The 20,095-nt window shown below is 34.4% G+C and overlaps 1 protein-coding gene across 3 annotated transcripts in view; it reads right to left on the reverse strand.

The window, feature by feature from the left end:
- LOC138696157 (pseudouridine-5'-phosphatase-like) overlaps positions 1 to 20,095 on the reverse strand; it is a 51,302-nt gene that overhangs the window by 15,378 nt on the left and 15,829 nt on the right. For 2 of the 3 annotated variants that reach the window (XM_069820730.1, XM_069820731.1), the window contains exon 2: positions 15,470 to 15,688. In XM_069820730.1, the coding sequence (XP_069676831.1) occupies positions 15,470 to 15,688 (219 nt within the window). Of the gene's footprint in view, positions 1 to 15,198; positions 15,418 to 15,469; positions 15,689 to 20,095 lie in introns of all 3 variants that reach the window. The other variant, XM_069820729.1, reaches the window with a different exon arrangement.

Raw genomic sequence — 20,095 nt, forward strand, 5'->3', positions numbered from 1 at the left:
TATGTTTATGATATTCTGTTTTTGTTGTCAAAACAACAGATACTGTCATTAGCTTTTGTATTCATATTTGTATTATGAAAGAATTATTTTTAGAAATCTTCTATCATTGGTAACATTAAACAAATTTTTTTTACGAAGTATTCATATATTTTTAGGAGTAATCCTGAATAGACATATCAAACATTTACATATCCATGACATTTAAAACATCACACATATTTGTGGTTGAGAAAATGTTCTCTAATCTGGTAAATGGCACAATTTTCAGGAATGGAAGTTACATGAAATGGCAGCCGCATTGTGCAACTGTTGACACTACAATGTACGACATTGTACAATATTTTTTAATATCGTGCTTTGTCCATAAGGGAATGCTGAATTACTGTTTAATGTTCAGAGTTCTCATGACTCACTGATCATTTTTTCTTCAGTGGTTAGATGCCAATAGAAGCTGAAACATGGGTACTCTAGTTGTTGTCAACTGTCTACATACCAGTTTGAGAAATATATCTACCGAATTACTTACATACTGTAACAAAAAATATTCCTGCTTACCAACACACGTCTGCTTTCCAGTTTATGATAATTTATTTCATCCTAAAATTATGTTTTAGTTATTTTAACTTATAAAAGTTTATGTTTTTCAGAAGTTTCTTTTCCAAAGTTTCATTTAAGAGTACTCAAACATGTATAATTAAAACATCAATAGTTCCTGAAATACAGGATGATTTAATAAGTATTTATCAGCAATTGCAAAGAGAACCATAAAGTCATTTCAAATAAAAATACGAACATGGATTTAAGTGCAAACAGTTCTACACTCATTTACCGGGGAAGCATATTTGTAAAAATTAAAAGAGAGACAGCACATTTGTGAAAAGAAAAAAGAAGACCCATTTGCAAAACACGTGGTATTCAATATCACTGCTAGATAATAAGGGCTAGCAGATTCTTCACATGATCATCAGCCATACAGGTTAAAATCCCAGAAGAACTGTTACAGTCCACAAAAGTTTTCAGCCCATCTCTTCATTGGACGTCCAGTTGATGATCTCCTGTCTCTAGGTTGGTAATGCAGGATTGCACGAGGGATTCTAGTACTAGAAATATGCTTCACATGCTGACGCCAGTTATCTTGATAGTGATATATGTCTGCTAGTATAGAGTTCATTTCAAGTTCCTTTAAGATGTCTTCATTTCTTTTATGGTCCCACTTCGTGTAGCCAGCTGTTCGGCGCATGAATCTCATTTCACTAGTAGTGATTCTACTTGCGTCACATTTCCTTAGAGTCCATGCTTCACTTCCATAGTGCAGGACTGGTTGTGCTAAGGTTTTATACAGACAAGTGCGGGTATGTCGCTGAACTAGAGATACCGGTAGTTTCATGATTCTGTTTATGATGCCCACTGATTTATCATCCTGTAAAATTTTGTCATAAATGTCTAAATCTTCTAAGAAAGATAATTTGTAGCCAAGGTATTTAAATTCTTTAACTCTTTCCAAAATACTTCCATTAATATAAATTTTGCTAGGAACGGGCTCTTTGCCACAAAAAGTCATAATTTTAGTTTTGTCGGTAGAAATTTCCATAGAGTATTTGTCTGTTATGAGTTTCAAATTGTATATGGACCTTTGTAAATTGTCTTCTAAACAGGCTAGCAAAGCTAAATCATCTGCAAATAACAATACATCCAAATTTAAATTGCAGTTTATTGGTATGTGACCATGTCTTGTTTTCCTAAATTCACGTATCATGGCATTCATATATATAGTGTATCGTCATTCCTGCAATAACTCCTATGTGACATATTTATCGATTTTCAGATTTTTGCTCTATTAAATAACTTAAATGGTGATACAGCAAATAATAAAATCTCCTATATGTAATTATATTTCTTTGTTTCTACCTATCTTCGTAGTGTATCCAGCTATTTACTGACAACACGTGTTCCACTATGTTTCACTATGAATTTCCTCTTCTTACAAATGATGGGTAAAAAGCACGATGCTTGTTGTATATTTCAGCAGCCACATTCCAAAGATGAGGTGTATTCAATATATATTGGAGAGAATTGTCCAAGGTTACAGGGATTGCAGATTTTAGATTAGTTCTATGGATGTTTGTGACAGGGCAGTTTAAGAGGATATGTTCCAAATCTTCGTTATTGTTGCACCAGCAACAACTACCAGAGTCAACAAGATTAAAGCGGTGAAGATACTTCTGAGTGATAATATGGTCTGTCCTGGCTCTTGCTAAGAAAGTTTGTATGTGTCTGGGAATGTTGTTTCGAAAATGTAAGAATTCACAGTCTCCTATGTAAGGCTGCCGTAGGATGAATAAATGTGTTTTTTCTTCCTACTGAAAGATTTTATATTTTGCACATAGGAGTTATTGCAGGAACAACGACGATATATAGTAATAATTATTTTATAGTTTCAGTCTACAACTTATCAATTAATGCAGAAACAATTTTCTGTTATTTCACATTACAAGCTTATACTTTCACTAATATTTTCGATTTTTTTTTTAAATCATCTTCAGGTGGAGAGACATAAATTGACAAATTGACCATAGGTGAAATACAAGAAAAAACATATGTGTTTATTATGAACTATAGATTAAAAACATGTACAAACCAATATAAAGTTATATAAGGTGTGGTTCTAAGTCATTTTTACCATGTGATAAAAATATTTGTAAAGTTTATAAACTAATAGTCATTTAAAAGATGACCACACTATTTGAATCTTTTGATGTTACATAACCAGTTTCAATCATAAAAATTATTATATTATTATACACGTATTGACAATCAAAGTTTAAAAATTTAAACTTAAACCCATTAGTGATACCATGTTCTGAAGAGAAGTCTTTAAAAGAATGCAGTATTGGCATTCTGTAAGTTTGTTAATCAGTCACTCATATTCCACAACACTAATAATAATAATGACAATGAACTCACAAAAGTGTTGACATGAATGTAATGATAAAAGTGATGAACTTTAAGTTCTGTCATTCATTAAATTAAAGTAAAGTAAACACACCATTCCATTACGAAATGAGCACTATACATGGTTAAATAGTTGTGACTTTCAAACTAGTTTACAAACCTTGACACTGCAAAAAATATGTAGAAAGAGAAGTAATTCGAGAGATGGTATATAAAGCATAATAAACAATAATAATTAGGAAATGCAGATATTTTTAAGATTGAAGCTTAAAAAAACTATCTTTGTTCACAATATTATTATCAAACAAAGAAAATATATTATCAGCTTAATAATATCACAAAACAGAAACACTTTCATTAAACTGCCACTACCATATGTACAAATATCTGCCTTTCATTACAGATCTGAATAACCCGTTATTAAAAGATTTGTCTTCCCGCAGATTTTTAGCTAATACATTTAAAAAAGTAAAGTCAAGATGAAAAATGTATCTCAAAAAGTAATCAGAAGGAAAACTTCAGTATTTTAAAATGTTTATTCCCAAGTATTAAATAGAACAATATAAATATGTAACCAAAATGAGCTCTATCCAATGTTATCTATACAAAACTATACAGAAATTTTATAATTAGGTACCAGAAGAAATAGCAATAAGGGATCGCGAACATTAAAAAAACTGAGTCAATCTAAACCAAACACAAAAGGGGTATCTGGTTCATAGTCTTTGATCATTAGACATTCTACTGTTTCTGAACAGAATTTTTTGATAAAATTATGAATACAGTATTTGAAAGTGGTCAAAAACTGAAATATTTCTTACACTCATAAAGTAATAGATTTCTGTTAACATAATTTCACATTATATAGCAGAAAGTTTCGATATTAAAGTGCAATGCAATTAAGAGAAATGCATGCTAAATATGCGTACTCAGAATTTGGTCTTCTCACTTACACACTTCTTCTCTTCTTTCTACTCTGGGATGCTAATTTTTAGACATAAGTCTTTCTCTGTACTGTTGAGATACATGTTTTCCTTTATCTTACGGAGCTGACCTGAAAGATGATGTTTGATGTAATGTCAATGCATGTACACATATTTCTAAATCTTTCTCATGCACATCATTCACTTCTAAAATCTCAACATCATCATTAAAAGTTAATAAAAACATGCAAGAAATGTAAGGCACACATGCAATATTTCATATTGCTACCAGCAGGGTATGCAAATGATTTCTTGGTAATGATGAAAATATTTCTGAAGACAAAAGCGTGGAAATAAATTAACCCATCATAGGAATACCCATTTATGTCACAATCAATTTGCAAGATGTTTTGATTCGAGGATTATCAAGGCATTATGAATATATTTGCTTCTTATACACTCGTGGAAAGAAAAAAGACTGACACTCAGTCCTGTCATGGAGGCCATGTGTGGCCATACATCGTATGGGAACCTACAATTTTTTTAATTAATCGTATGGATAAAAGAAAATTTTGTCTGTATGGAGCCATATGGCATATAGGTGCCTAAGTTTTGTACGTGGATATCTGTACAGAACTTAGATCACCTCTTGCTGTTCCTAATGTATTTTGACGTTCATAAACAAAAATTGTTCACCTCTACAGCACTGGAATCCAGAATTATATAAAATAATGGTTGAAAAACAAGAAGTGCTGTAAATTCACACTCCAAGATTTATCGAGACAAGTGTGCATCTACTGTGGGGCTACATGGTGTATTCTCTAAGTCAAACTTGTTGTACAATTAAACTGTAAAGCAAAACAATTTCTTTACTTCTTCTTTAATATTAAAAGAGTCATTAAATGACAGTCGGAGAGATAGGGAAAGGAGAGTAAAATATATTTCAAGCAAGGAAACAAGGGGTGGGGCGTATGGCCAAGAGAAAAATTACCATGACAGCACTGCTGATACTAATATTTGAATAGCTTGCCAGGCTGTACAGTAGGATGGATCGAATTTTTTTTTCGAATATTTATTTTGGATAGGGATAAAAGTTACACAAGGTCATTGTATTGAAGCACACGAAAACTTATTCGCGTAGAATAAACTTTCATGCAAGAGCAATTGACTTAAAACAATTTCAATAAAATTTTAGGTTTTATTCTACTTAATTTTGACTTATTATTTATTGTTGACTGTACTTTCTAATAGCTTACAGAGTTTGAGAAATGGTATTATTACTTTATTTGTAAGAAATTTGGGATTGGGGGCGGTTTTGAGAGGGTGACTCAGTGATGAAATTCTCCCGGTCAACAGTAGTGCGAGAGTGCCTGCACTGTAGCAGTTTGTTTTGCTCTACTGCCATTGTGTCTGTGCATTATAAAATAGAAGAAAGGATGGCTAGGTCGACTAGGAAGAAATCTGTTACGATTGCAGAGGAAATTTTAGGAACTCCGGTAGACCTCAACAGCTGAATTTTTTTTAGTAGATTATTTTACGATGCTGTATCAACATCTTAGGTTATTTAGTGTCTGAATGAGATGAAGGTGATAATGCCAGTGAAATAAGTCCGGGGTCCAGCACCGAAAGTTATCCAGCATTTGCTCAAATTGGGTTGCGGGAAAACCCTGGAAAAAACCTCAACCAGATAACTTGTTCCGACCAGGATTCGAACCCGGCACCAGGTTGCGCGGCCAGACGCGCTAACTGTTACTCCACAGGTGTGGACTCAACAGCTGAAATGGAGCAGAAGCAAAGAAGCAGCCAAGAATATGATTTCCAGTAAGGTAGAAAAAAAAATAGGAACATACTGTATTTGTAAAAGTTCACTTCCCGAATATATATGAAGATCAGCAGTTACTATAGGAAAGTAAGAAATATTTTAAAATTTGGTGGTAATAGGGGAATTGAAAGGGCAAGTAAGATTCTAGAATTTAAAGTGAATGACGGGAAATTGTTTGATATTGCGGCTTGTAAGGATACAGATTTTACTTAGTGCCATTGTGACAGAAACAACAAAGTTCCTCAAATGGAAATAACTTTTTTAATAGACCAAAGAACATATCAGCTATTTAGGATCAAATCATTGTTTTTAGATAAACGGACTTAAAGGTTTGCTCTTAAAAATTGGACACTTTGTAATATTTTTACATCGAGTATTCTGCTATAAATCTTTATTACACTTAATGTTATGATGTTATGACTTGCTAGTCTTATTCATATGCCACTTAATAAGTTTTAATAAACTATTATTTTAATTTATGTATGTAGATACGTTTTCTGATTCTTAACAAATTCAAAATTGCAGTTCAACTTACAGCAATCAAACAAGGACATTACAATATTAAGTAACATTATACTGCGTTCTATAATGTCTGACAGGAGACGTAAACATTGTCGGCACAGGTAGGAAGGCAGATAACTGCTTAACAACCAATGGCAGAGATCACATCCCATGCTTATCTTGAAGTTGGGCGGTCTGAAGCTTTCCGTCCGCCCAATGTCAAGATAAGCCTGGACTGTGTGACCTCTGCCATTACTTGAGTAGCAATTATGCGCCTCTCTACCTCTGCCGACAATGTTTACGTCTTCTGTCAGACATTATGGAATGCAGTATAGAGATCTAATTTCACTGCAGCTGCTGGTCATGAATTGTATAAACATGCGTCTGTAGGATTCAGAGACTGAAATAATAAAGATTTTCCTCTTAAATACAATTGGTTTTTAGATAGACCAGTACAGTACAATACAATAACGAAAGTTCTTGAATTGTTTTCCTAAACGTTAATAATCCACTTCTGACTTTGGACTTGAGATAATAAATTATGAGGTAAATGGCATTACAGGTTTTTTATCTAGCAAACATAGTACAGAATGTTCAACTATACAAAATTATTTCGGAATATGTATGATAAGAACTTTAACATACCTTGTTAACATGTTTATTTATTTATTTATTTCATCAATCTTTGTTCACGTTATGGTGGATTAGATGTATTCCAGTTCTTAATCCGCCATCACTCTCTATACAAACATTACAAGAACTAATACATAATGAACCTATAAGTATCCTCTGTTTACAATAATAAAACTAATAATAATAATAATAATAATAATAATAATAATAATAATAATAATAATAATAATAATAATACACAACTAATACTAAGTATAGCTCTTGTATTTAAAACTCCTACCTTAGCTTTTTCATTTTATGCTCAATCTCTTAAGAATTATTCTGTTAACTTCATTGACTACTCTTCGTAGTTTCTTATCGTGTGACTACTCAACATTTATAATTCCATCTCCGTTAGAGCTTTGACTTTCTCTTCCCATCTAATTTTAACTCTAAAAAGAAATTTTCCTAATTTATGCAAATTGCTGGTGTTTAGGTGACCATTCATTTTTTATAAGCTACTATAGCGTTTATTTGTAGAAATTTTTTATCTACCCAACTGTGTCTCAAATCATTCGTTGCCTGACACTTTAGCGCAATATGCATTGCGTCTTCAGCTAGTCCACACAAAGGACATTTATCCTTCTCTACGTTCCCTCTTTTATTCTTGAGTCTCCAGATACCTAATCTCCACCATGCCATACCCGTTCTCTCTTCCCTTGAATTTAGTCTAACATATTCTTCCTGTTCCCAAAACTACTTAACCCCCTATAGTATTGTAGTGATCCTAGGTCCTTAATATTAATAAAAATATCTTGTCTCGAAATTTCGTTTGCCCTCTCTTTTACTATTCTTCCAATAGTTTTCGTGTTTATAGACCCTAGTTCTCTCCATAGCCAATTTAGATCTAATCTGCTTATTTCTCGTTCCAGCTCCTTCAGCCAATTTGATTTCCAATTAGTGGCTTTCATACAAAAGATACATGTTTTTATAACTGCCGAATTATTCCTACACAGAATATTACCTAAATATTTGATTTTTCTTTCTAGAATAATTCCCAGACTCGAATCGATTCCCATCTCTAGTAACGCTGCCAGGTTAGAAGCATTCTCCGGTATTCCTAGAAATTTTTTACACATTTTGGCTCTTACTTTATCGATGTTTCTGCTGGATAACCTACTACCCCCGATCTCAATATTATATAATATCTTTGATTCTACTAGTGCATTATAGATGTTGACAAAATTCTTCACCCCAATATTCGGCCATTTATTTAGGCATCTATCTAATGCTTGGAGTGCATTTTTACCTTTATTCAATGCCAATTCATTTTGCAACTTCCAATTTCCCCTACTGTCTATTATCACTCCTAGGTACTTGAATCTGGAAACACAATCAATTGGAACTTTATTCACGTACCATTTCTCTTTCTTACTATGCACGTTGCCCTTTTTGCAGATTAGGACTTTTGATTCCTTTTCGTTTATTATCAGATCCCAAGTTTTACAGAAGCTATTAATTTCGTTAATCGCCTTTTGAAGCCCGTTGACCGAAAATGCTTCAATAGCGCAGTCATCTGCAAAAAGTAGTCCCAGAATAGGTATGTTATCTAACACTGGGCAATGAGAATTCACATTTGCTACATTATCTAAAATATCATTAATAAATATGTTAAATAAATAAGGGCTCAGGTTACAACCTTGTCTCACTCCTCTCGTTTGCTCAATCAATTTGGAGAGATTTCCATCTGCTAGCCTAATCCTAAAACCCACATCTCTATACATTGATTTTATATTTTCTAAAAATAAGGAACTGATACCAATTTTTTCCATTTTGTACCACAATTTCTCTCTGTTAATTGAATCAAAAGCCTTTTCTAAATCAATAAAGCACCAGTACATACAACCTCTTTTAGAATTTATATATTTATTAATTATGGTTTTAATTATTAAAATGTTATCACTTGTTCTTCTCTTTTCCCTGAATCCGCTCTGAAAGTCAGAGATGATATCATACCTCTCCAGCCATGATCTTAACCTTCTTGTTAGCAGACTTGTATAAATTTTCCCTAAGCACGATAAGAGTGATATGCCCCTATAGTTATTCGTATCTTTCTCGTCCCCTTTCCCTTTGTAAATTGGCACAAGTATTGCTGAAGCCCACGAGTCCGGGATCCTGAACCTTTTTCTCATTCCGTTAAACATTTCCACTAATATTTTTAACCAACTCTCCTTCCTACTAACTTCTTTCCAGCACTGAATGGGAATTCCATCTACTCCCGCAGATTTCTTATTTTTTAATTTAAATATAAAGTCTCTAAATTCTCTAATTTAAAATCCTCATCGAGTATTTCATTATATCTCACAATCATGCCCGCACCACAGGTATATGGACTCTCAGCACCCATACATTTTCTCATTAATTTATTGAAATGTCTCAGCCAATCATCTTCCCCAATTTCATTTGTCTTTTTCTCCCACTTCGCCACCCGTTTAATTTCCTTCCATGCTGCTGATATGTTATTATTGCTAATTAATACATTCAGCTTGTTAAGCTCATTCTTTGCGAAAGTTTTCTTTTTTACTAAGAGTAGGTCTTTATACTCTTTTTTCAGATTTAGAAAAGCTTCTTTATCATCTCTACTGTTACTCCCTCTCCACTTCCTGTATGCCTTCTTATATCGCTTTTTTGCTTTCTCTACATTCCAAATCATACCAACTCCCATTTTCTATCTTCCTTTGCCCATTTAAGCTTTGCCTCATACTTCTACTAGCTCTTTCGATACTGTGGTAGAGTAGTTTGACTGCTTTATCAAAGTTATTATCAATTGCTTCCTGTATTCCCATTTGTAGTAATACGCTCATTTTGTCCTCTAACAAATTATTAAAGTTAACTTTTTCTTCTTCTCTCCACACGATTCTTTTGTTCCCTTTCATTCCCCGTCCATATTTGATCTCTTTACCTTCTTCTCTTGAGTCTCTAATAGGTGCTTCTACTTTTAGTTCGATACTTAAAGCCATATGATTGCTTAACAATCGGTCTTCGATTTTAAAGTTAATTACCTTATATCTCAGCTCTCCTGCTATTAACATATAATCAATCACACTTTGCCCATTCGAACAAACGAACGTGAAATTCCCTTCATAGTCCTCCCCATATTTCCCGTTTAACAAGTCAAAATTCTCTTCTTCACAAAATCTTATTAGTTTCTTTCCTTCTTCATTAATTACTTTATCTTTACTATTCCTAATTTTCTCATTATCCTCATCCCAAAGACTTATGCTTTCAATATCCTCCTCCGCTGTCCTTGCGTTGAAATCCCCCATTAATAATATTTCCTCCACTTCGTAGTCCTCTCTTAATTTATTCACGTCCAATTTTAGCATATTCCAAAAACTTTTGTTGACATATTTAGAATTCCGAATTTCACTTTCCTTTTAAAATCTAATATTCCAATCCATATTATTTCGTCTAGTTTAGAATTAATTTCGATTATCCTGCTTTCTAGTTCCTTTCTAATTATAACGGCAATTCCCCCCCGGATTTCTTCCCCCCTTTCCCTGTTTTTGCAAAGTTTTACTAATACATATAAAGTCTTGTAATTCTAACTTTTCATTTTCCTTTAACCATGTTTCCGCTAAGCCTAGTATATCATGATCCCTTAACACCCTTATCAGATCTCAATTTTTTATTTTGTTCAGGACCCCTTCAATGTTAATAAATCCGCAATTTATTGTCTCATTGCCCAGGTTATCTACCTATTTTTTCATACCTTTGCTTGTGTTTCCATCTCCAGTCATACACCAGTTGCGGAGATTGTAGCTCTTGTTTTCCCTTCCTGATGTTAAGGTCATCAAGCTGCCATTGGGTGAGGATACCGTCACTTCATTTGACATATTCCTCGCTGTTCCTCCACGGCGCTCCGAAGATCGTAGCCCTTCTTCATCTCTTCTTCCCTGCGTCGAGTCATGAATTCTAGCTGTCAGCTGTCACGGTTAACGCTGACTCATGGGTGCTCCTATTCCATACGTTGCTCTGCTGCCTCTGCAAATTCTGCCGGTTACTCTTCTCCCCTGTCACTTCTCCTGAATCAGCTGTTATCCTGTTTTCTGCATTCTTCTCCGGTGAGGATCTTGACCCGTTTCTTCTTGCTGCCCCTGGTTCTATGATGTTTCTATTTTTCCGGCAGTATTCTAGGTCTACTAGGTTTCCGTTTATCTTCAGTTTATCCTTCACCAGGACTGCAAACTGCCCTTTTGCCCTTGCCTCTTTGAGAAACGGAACGAGTAGTCTTCTCTGCTCTCTAACTTCAGGGCTGTAATCATGCTCCACTCTAATACGTGACCGGTTCAAATTTCTTCTATTTTCTAAAATGAATTCTTTCGTGTATAAACTCGTAAACCTGGCTACGATCGGACGATTTCCCCCCCTTCCCACTCTAAAGACTTCTTCGATCCTACCTTCATTCACGTTCAGTCCGAAGAATTCGCTACATATGTTCGCTACTACATTGTACGTATCTAGTCTCCCTTCTCGATGCACTTCATTCACACCAAAGAAAACTAGGTTCCTTTTTCTATGGTAGAATTCGAGGTTGTTCACTCTAGTTTGCAGAGAACTTACTTCTTTATTTAGTTTGTCTATATTTTCCATGTGCCCTTCTAACGTTAGCTGAATCTTATTTAGCTTCTCATTTAACTGCTCACTTAAACTGCTCATTATTAGCTGAATGTCTTCCTTTGTAGCCATCGTACTTGATGACTCTTCTCCTGTTCTGGAACCTGGATTCATTTCTACTCCATCAATTATGAGCAACACCGCTAATACAGTTCCTATTGTCCATAACAACTGAGGATCACTTGTTGCCACTTGATTTGTTCCTGTTTTCAATCTTCTCGCATTAAATCTGCCGATTCTTGCTCTATATGTTCCCAGGTCCACACTCATTTTGACATGTAGAATGCGCTACACTTGCTCTATAGATTTCACAACTGAATATAATCACACTATCAACGCCTTGTACAATCTCTATTTATAAACTACAATACACCGGTTAATATTCTTCTCGCAAAGGATAGCTCACAATCGCACTTAAGAAAACCGCACGCTACGGGTAACAACCTTGCCTTGCCGCGTCAGCACCTTACGGAGTTATTCCGACACGACTACACGCTTCAACTGCTGAATGATGAATGTGTTAACATGTTTCGACCTATTTTGGGTCATCTTCAGAACTGGTCGTTGTTGGGCCAAGACTAACAACGACCAGTTCTGAAGATGACCCAAAATAGGTCGAAACATGTTAACAAGGTATGTTAAAATTTAACACAGAAAGTTCTTATTATGCATATTCCGAAGTGATACAGTGTTAAAAGTTATGTAGTCAAGATGTATAAAATTATTTGTTAATAATATTATTTACTTCATCGTTCATTCATTGATACCACTCTCAAACTTAAAAAATAAGCATTATTAAAGTACAGAATATAGTTAAATGAACATTACACACTTCACTGAAAAACTAATAAATTAATACCAGAATAATAATACTTCCAATTAATTTAACACTCTAAATCTGTAATGAAAACTTAAATAAAACTGGCTGTGTATTTTACTCCTAGTTTTCCTCCACAGCCTCATCTCCCACGTGGTCACAAGTATTAAGACCCTTGTAGAATGCATGGTACTTAAGGAGTATATCACTCAATAAAAGAATTGTATTCCAATGGATACCATCCCATTGTGGAATCCTGGGAAACGAGAATGCGGATGCTTTAGCAAAGAAGGGCAGCACTGCTACTTACAGACCTGTTACTAAATCTATGTATTACTCTGTGAAAAGATTTATTAAATCTACATACTTTGGCTTCAACAAACAAAATTTGATAATACAATCTCAAGGGAAAAAATGGAACTCTCTGCATCACAATCCACAGTTAATTCCCGATTTACCACGAAAATCGTCTGTAGCTGCATTTACATTGGCAACAGGCCATGATTGTTTGGCCAAACACCTGCATAGAATTGGAATATATCAGTCCCCTAACTGCCCATTGTGCAACTCAAACCAAGAAATGAATTCGGAACAGCTCAAAAACTGTGCTTCAGTGGCTGACCATGATAATATCTTTGAAAAATATTGGAGTGCAAGAGGTCAAATAACTTTATTGTCAAACGCCTGGCATTAGAAAACAACAACACTAAAGGAGTATTATACCCTTATGACACAAATCTAGGGAATCTCTTTTTCTTTTCTCTGCTTATGCAGAGGGTGCCGTCATAAGTGGGGCAAAGAATAATATTGTTAAATATCAATTAAGAAACTGTGCAATCTTTGTGCCTACTGTTTAATATGAGAACCACACATTAAGATAACTGAAAACTAAAGTGTTTCACTACGGACAATTTTCTCTTATATATTAAGAAACCAACAGTAGTCTCCGGACATGATGTATCTCAGGTACTTGATACAGTATTTCCATAACAGAAATATCCTCGTAAAAACGCTCACCTTACTCATCACTTACAGCTCCAAGGTTGTTCTGGAAAATATCGAAGTGAGAGTGCATAACGTGAATTTTATGGGGCATTTGATAACCCATATCTTTGTAGATCCTTAGCAGTTTAGTAACTAAAAATAAAAAAAATTTCTTTCTTTTAATTCCCCAGAAAACCTTTCACCACTGATTTAAATAATTGTCATACTGCTAATTCAACACTTACAATTTTATTCATACAGTGAGTCCAAGCAAATGTTTCCAGTGTTTCTGTCAACCAGTGACAGGTTCCCTCCACTACTGATTATGCTTACATCTGCGAATTCATGGTGCTTCTTACTTACTTACAAATGGCTTTTAAGGAACCTGCAGGTTCATTGCCGCCCTCACACAAGCCTGCCATTGGTTCCTATCCTATGCAAGATTAATCCAGTCTCTATCATCATATCCCACCCCCCTCATATCCATTTTAATATTATCCTCCCATCTATCAAGACGTGTGTCAATCCATCTGGAGAAGTCCAAGTATATTTATGTATATCCTTATGGAGGAATGTTGTACTTTTGACAATTAAATTTTTTGATGTGGCAAAGTTGACTAACCTAACTCCATTGTCATTACTAGTTACGTGTAGGTTCTCTTTTCCAATAGTTGGTTTAAAAATATCTTCCCACCCTACTTCAGCATTGAAATCCCCCAATAAAATTTTCATGTGATATCTAGATAACTCTTTGCTGTGGTCGTGCCAGAGAATCAGTCCCATTCCAAGGTTTATTGTATGGATTCGTAACAAGCTGTTTTTTATGGTGATGGGTTGTTAGCCCTTTGCCCAACCCTCAAGCTGGAGGACCACCCCTTATCGGCTGTCCATGACTGCTTATTCAATATATTCGCAGCTACCCTCCATACCTGGAGGCCGTCTCCTCTATCCGCAACCTGAGGATGCACCATGCCGTGGTAATAGGGACACACAATACATGGATTCATGGTGCTTCACCGGATTAAAACTTACGTACTACTCGTATGTTATATTAATAAATTAACAAGTTTACAAAATTGGACATCCCTGTTTTATAACTAATCACTAAAGAGCCGAATCGACTCTTCTTACGAGATCATCTTCCCTTACCTGCATGGCTGGTGAATCCCCTAATGCTTAGCTTATTTCATCATTCCTGATTGGTGTTTACTGTATGTTAGCCTTCAGGTATCAGCTTTTTGTGTATGTGCTAAGAGATAGGGAATGAGAGAAAGAGAGATAGAGATCACCACGTGAAACCTGCATGGTCAGTAAATCCCGATCTCTTGAAATTAGCTGTCAATCTGTAGTCTGCCCTTGACAAGCGGTAATAAACACATGCAGTGACTCAGTTAAGAATAAATGCAGTTTATTACGTTGTGTTATGTTCTGCAATGTTTAAATATCCATTACACGAACATGTACATATTTTGAAAACGTACATACAGAAAAAGAAATCGCATGGCAGAACAAGGGAAAACTTTAGATGTAAATTTCTATTAATGCAAGACCTTCTCCCCCTTCCAATTACTACCTCGATACTTCACTAATATAGATGATCAAAATGCGTAACATAAGTACTACATGCACTGCACTGAACAAGGAAGCACAACGAAATAAAAACTTCTCTCAACTTTACTGGGAAGCAAGAAGCAAAATGGGTTAAATGATCCCAAATTGTGGCCATTAGAGAACAACAACAGTACTACAAAAAGCGACATTCTTCACTAAGACAAATAAAACTAATAGATTAGAACATACAGAACACATATCTCCCATCATAAGCCTAATTTTGTATTGCATTGTGTACTTTGTGAATGTTTAGTAAATCGTAATGAAAAACAAAATCTTATAAGACAGAATCATTGTACCTGGCATCAAATTGGCCCCAGCAAGCATTTCCTTTTGCAGTAGTTGTTGTTGAGTCATGATTTGTTGAGGATCTACCGAGAGATTGAGCTCCCTGACTAAAATGGCACATGTGTCTTGTTCCACAGTGCCCAGCACCTTCTCTCTCAATTCAGGTGTGTACTTTTTATCATACTTAGCCAAAATTATTGAAAAAATCTGTATGTAAATTTCTTCAGTACCTGTCACAAAGAAAAACATTTAAATTGAACAACAAAATGTTAACAGCAGTACCTGGCATCAGATTTGCAGTTGCAAATAATTTCTTGTTCTTTTGCTTTTGAAGTGCATAATATTCTTCTGGTGACACTGGCAATTGTAACATTTCAACAATACATCTTGCATTGTCTGGCCCTGGTAGTCCCATTACTTTTTCTCGTAACTGATACGTAAATGTTTTGCCAAAACTCTGACATATTTCAACAGCAGTATTCATGTAGAAAGTTTCAGTATCTGAAATGTTACACATTGTTTAAAATATACATAATATTACTACTTTCTACGTACAGACCAACACAAGGTCGTTAAAGTGTGAGTTTAAAAATTCCGTTTGCGTCTTCATGGATAACTAAAGAAATAAAAAGTTCCTATATAGCAGTATTTTATTGAAGGAGTTAGGTACAGCTTACAGCAGTAAAATTTTGGAAATATTCAACATTTTTTTTCCTCCATTACTATATCTTGTACAATAATGAAAATTAGTATGTGTACAACACTGTCCTTGTGCTATATGAAAAAAAAAAATATATTTTTACAATTAAACAAAATTTACATTTTTTTTTTTTTTTCAAAATTCAATTCACAGTGCAGTGAAAAAGCATTTCCCACATAATTAAAAAAACTATCCAACATTCTGCGATGAAATTTGTTGTGTGTACTTATGCATGTCATATCTACAATATGATGCAAGATCACTTCTCTACCTTTGATAGATTGCCTGATAAAAAATAAATTCTTTTTAAAAAATGGTCAAATATCAGCATTTTCTTCTAACACAAAATAAAAAAAATATTGTTTATTAAGGAATGTAGTTGAAAGAGCATGATATTGTAAACATGAGTTTCAGTAATAAAATAAAAGAGAGATAACATGAAAAAGTTAACAAGTTTATGAGTTATGAGGGAAATGCTTCGTCACTGCACAGTGAACTGCCAACATTTTAAATTTTGAAAAAAATATATATAAATAATTTTTTTTTATATCGTAAAAATATATTTTTCGTATAGCAGAAGGACAATATTTTACACATACCAATTTTCATTATTGTACAAGATACAGTAATGGAGGAAACAAATGTTGAATATTTCCAAAAACTTTACTGCTGTAAGCTGTACCTAACCCCTTAACACTGCTTTTAACTACAGAGGTTATTCAACATTGAAATTCGAGATGGAGGAGAATCAGTCGACAAATTTTACCTGGAACTCTCTGTCAGGATAGGGTTCTTCCATCTACGATATGGAATTCAGAATTTTACTTCCTTGCATAGGATTTTATCACCCTTTAAAATGTATCACCCTCAGAGCTGTTTGAACCAGCAAACTTCCGATCCAAGGTTAGAACGAGTTATCTGCTAGAGCTTGACTACATGTTCTTATAAACAATTGGAGTTGCAATTGATTCTTTATCAAAATCTCGTCTGTATTTCTTAGGAGCACACTTGCCATATCTTCTTAATGATATACAGAGAATCCCATTTATCTTGACCATGCACAATAGCTTTATACAAGGGAAACAGAAAGTAATGCACAATTTTTTATGGAATACTATTTTGGTTAGGACGTTGAAAATTCGCAGATAGTTAGTTTGAATTTTGCGCTACAGACAGTAATGGCTCTATCAGATGTCACCCTGGTGGAAGAGCAGTAACTATTGAGTAAAGATGTCATGTGTCTACTTGTGAAGAACAGTGATGTGTAGTCCGTATTTTGTGGGCAAAACGAATAAGTCCAAGTGAAATAGAGTTTTATGAACGAGGTGTACTTAATCTGGTATCACGATGGGAGAAATGTGTCGAGAGACTTGGTTTCTATGTCGAAAAATAGGTAAAACCTGTAGCTTTCTTGTGCATTATTTCGTTTTGCTTACCTACTAAATGCGTTGCCACAAAAAATTGTTGTGCATTACTTTTCGATCCTCCTTCGTATATAGGTACCAAATGAAAAACTGTTTCAAACAGAAGTTGTTTAACTACAATGAGGAAATAATATTATAGGGGTGTCTGTCCTGTAGCATTATTCATTAATTAGATATGCATAAAGACATCTTTTTCTTAAATAGCACTATGCTTATTATTCATTCATTCTAGTTCTTTAAGACCTATTAAAAATGTACCACAATGTACTATTCTAATAAACAAAACTTGGAAAGCCAATAGAAAATGGAATTCATTGTGGCACGTTGCAGTAGGCCTACTATTCATATTGATACTCAAACGAAAAATAAACATTTGAATCGCTATTTGTTAAAAGGACAGAATTCCAAAAATACAGAGAGACAAAAAACTGTCCAGGACATTCGCCCTTTTAACATATATTATAAAATGTTATGTTACATTTTAACAATTTTTACTGGGTTTTCAAATTTCTTTTAACATAAATTGATGTGTCTATGGTAAGATAGCATATTTCAATAAAAAAATTAATTGTGAAAAAATATAACATCTGCCCTTTTAACAAATTTACATTAAGTGACCATGGCAATGATACATAATTCCAAATGACCTTGATTCTTCCAGTGTTACCTGATGAATGTTTAATACAAGTGTGCATAATACATTCCTGCAAGACCTCTGGAGTTGTGAAATATATGTTAACAGATAGCGACCTTGTGAGCTCTCTAAGAAGAAAAGTCTAGTGGTGTAGGGTCAGGAGAATGAGCAGGTCAACTCACTATTCCAACATGACCAATCCAACTGCCAAGATACTGCCGGTTCAGAACATGATGTGCATGCAAGGTGTTATATGTTGGTCATTCAATCTGCTGGTACCACGTAACCATTCTGTTCCTCAGAGGTACAGCCCCCAAAGACCAGGAAGAACTGTTCTTATGGATGTGGCACACCACCTGCCATTTAGGTTACCAATAGAAATTAAGTCTTAATAATGTTATTGGCAACTATTCCACACCAAATGTTAACTCTCCATTGGCGCCTATGTTTTGCCTGCTGGAGCCATCGTGGTTTACCAATGGACTAATAATGTTCTTAGTATTTATGTGTCCTATGTTTGAGAATAAAGCTTCGTTGGTAAAAAGAACATCAGAGAAAAAGTTCTGATTGGCAGGAAGTGCCCATTGACAGAACTGTACACTTCTCTGAAAATAATTTCCGTGCAATTCTTGGTATAAATTTACATGATAAGATGGAACTGATGAGGTTTAAGAATCCGATGTGCACTAATTTTAGGAATATCAATTTCACCTTCAAGTCGACATAAAGAACATCAGAGAAAAAGTTATGATTGGCGAAAAATGCCCATTGACAAAACTGCACAGCTTTCTGGAAATCACTTCCGTGCAATTGTTGGCATAAATTTGCATGACAAGGATGGAACTCACGAAGTTTAAGAATTCGATGTGCACCAATTTTGAGAATGTCAATTTCACCTTTAAATTATCCTGTGCTTACGTGTAAATGAACTGCTACAGCAGCGAGAACAGCAACTTCAGCATCTTCATCCAGAGGTGATATTCGACCGGTTTGCACTGGTTCGGACGAACTGGTTGTTAAACTATTTCTAGGTAATATTTGCAATTACCATGGGCATATACCATATATGTTAAATATAGGTACACATGAGAGAACTGGTTGTTAAACTTTTTGAATATCACCACTCTCTTCATCTGTTCGTGTTCTATGACGACTGCATGTCTGTGGGTTAAAACTTCTCGTTTCATGTATAGCACCAAAACAAGACGAGAAAACATTCATTGGGAAGATGCTGTCTAGTTGGGTATCGCCTTCTGTAGACTTGCTCTGCCTAATCAGAATTACGCCCATCTTTAGCAGAATCGAAAGGGTTATGGTTAATTATTTCAGCCAAAGAAGCTAATGATGAAGATAATAAAATCCAAACCATTTTAAAATATTTGTATACTGTATTTTAGGCAAGAATACTTTCAACATAATATATTTTCTGTAAAACACTTATAACTGAATGAATGATCTCTGCTACATTTGTTTACAGAGAGAGAGAGAGATCTACTTAAACTAAAGTCAAATTATCTTTCCTCCTCTACTACGCAGAATAATCATAGTGTCAAGAGATCAAATAGTGCATCTTCTTCAAACACTACGAATTCTAGTTTATGTTGCGCTTTTCAATGTTTTGTCTATTAGAATAGTAGCCTACATTGTGATATATTGTTAAAAAAGTCTTGAAGAGTTTAAATGAATCACAAAATAATAAATACATAGTGTTATTTAAGAAAATAATGTTATTTACTTACATCTTCTTAATGAATAACAATTCAAGACAGACGTCCATATAGCATTGTATCTCCTTTTTGCTAAATAACTTTTGATGAACATGATGTGTGGGTCCGATAAGCTTTTTTAGGTATGTTCGTCAAACTGCTTATCAAAATCACAATGCTATAATTAGCAAAACATTACAACATTTACAGTGTTACACATTTTCGATAAAAACTGCCATCTTCAGAACATGTACCGTAACAATAACTTTTGTTTGAAACAATATGTTATTTGGTGCATATATACAAAGTCATTGTAACCCCATGTCAAATTGACCATTTTCAACAGTTAAAATATTAATCAACTCAAAATGTCAAGATATAATATCTTACCATTTCCACGAAATTTCAAATAATAAATAATAAAAGATGGGGCTTTCTCAATGT

The sequence above is a fragment of the Periplaneta americana genome, chromosome 3 (genome assembly GCF_040183065.1).
Source record: "Periplaneta americana isolate PAMFEO1 chromosome 3, P.americana_PAMFEO1_priV1, whole genome shotgun sequence".
NCBI lineage: Eukaryota > Metazoa > Arthropoda > Insecta > Blattodea > Blattidae > Periplaneta > Periplaneta americana.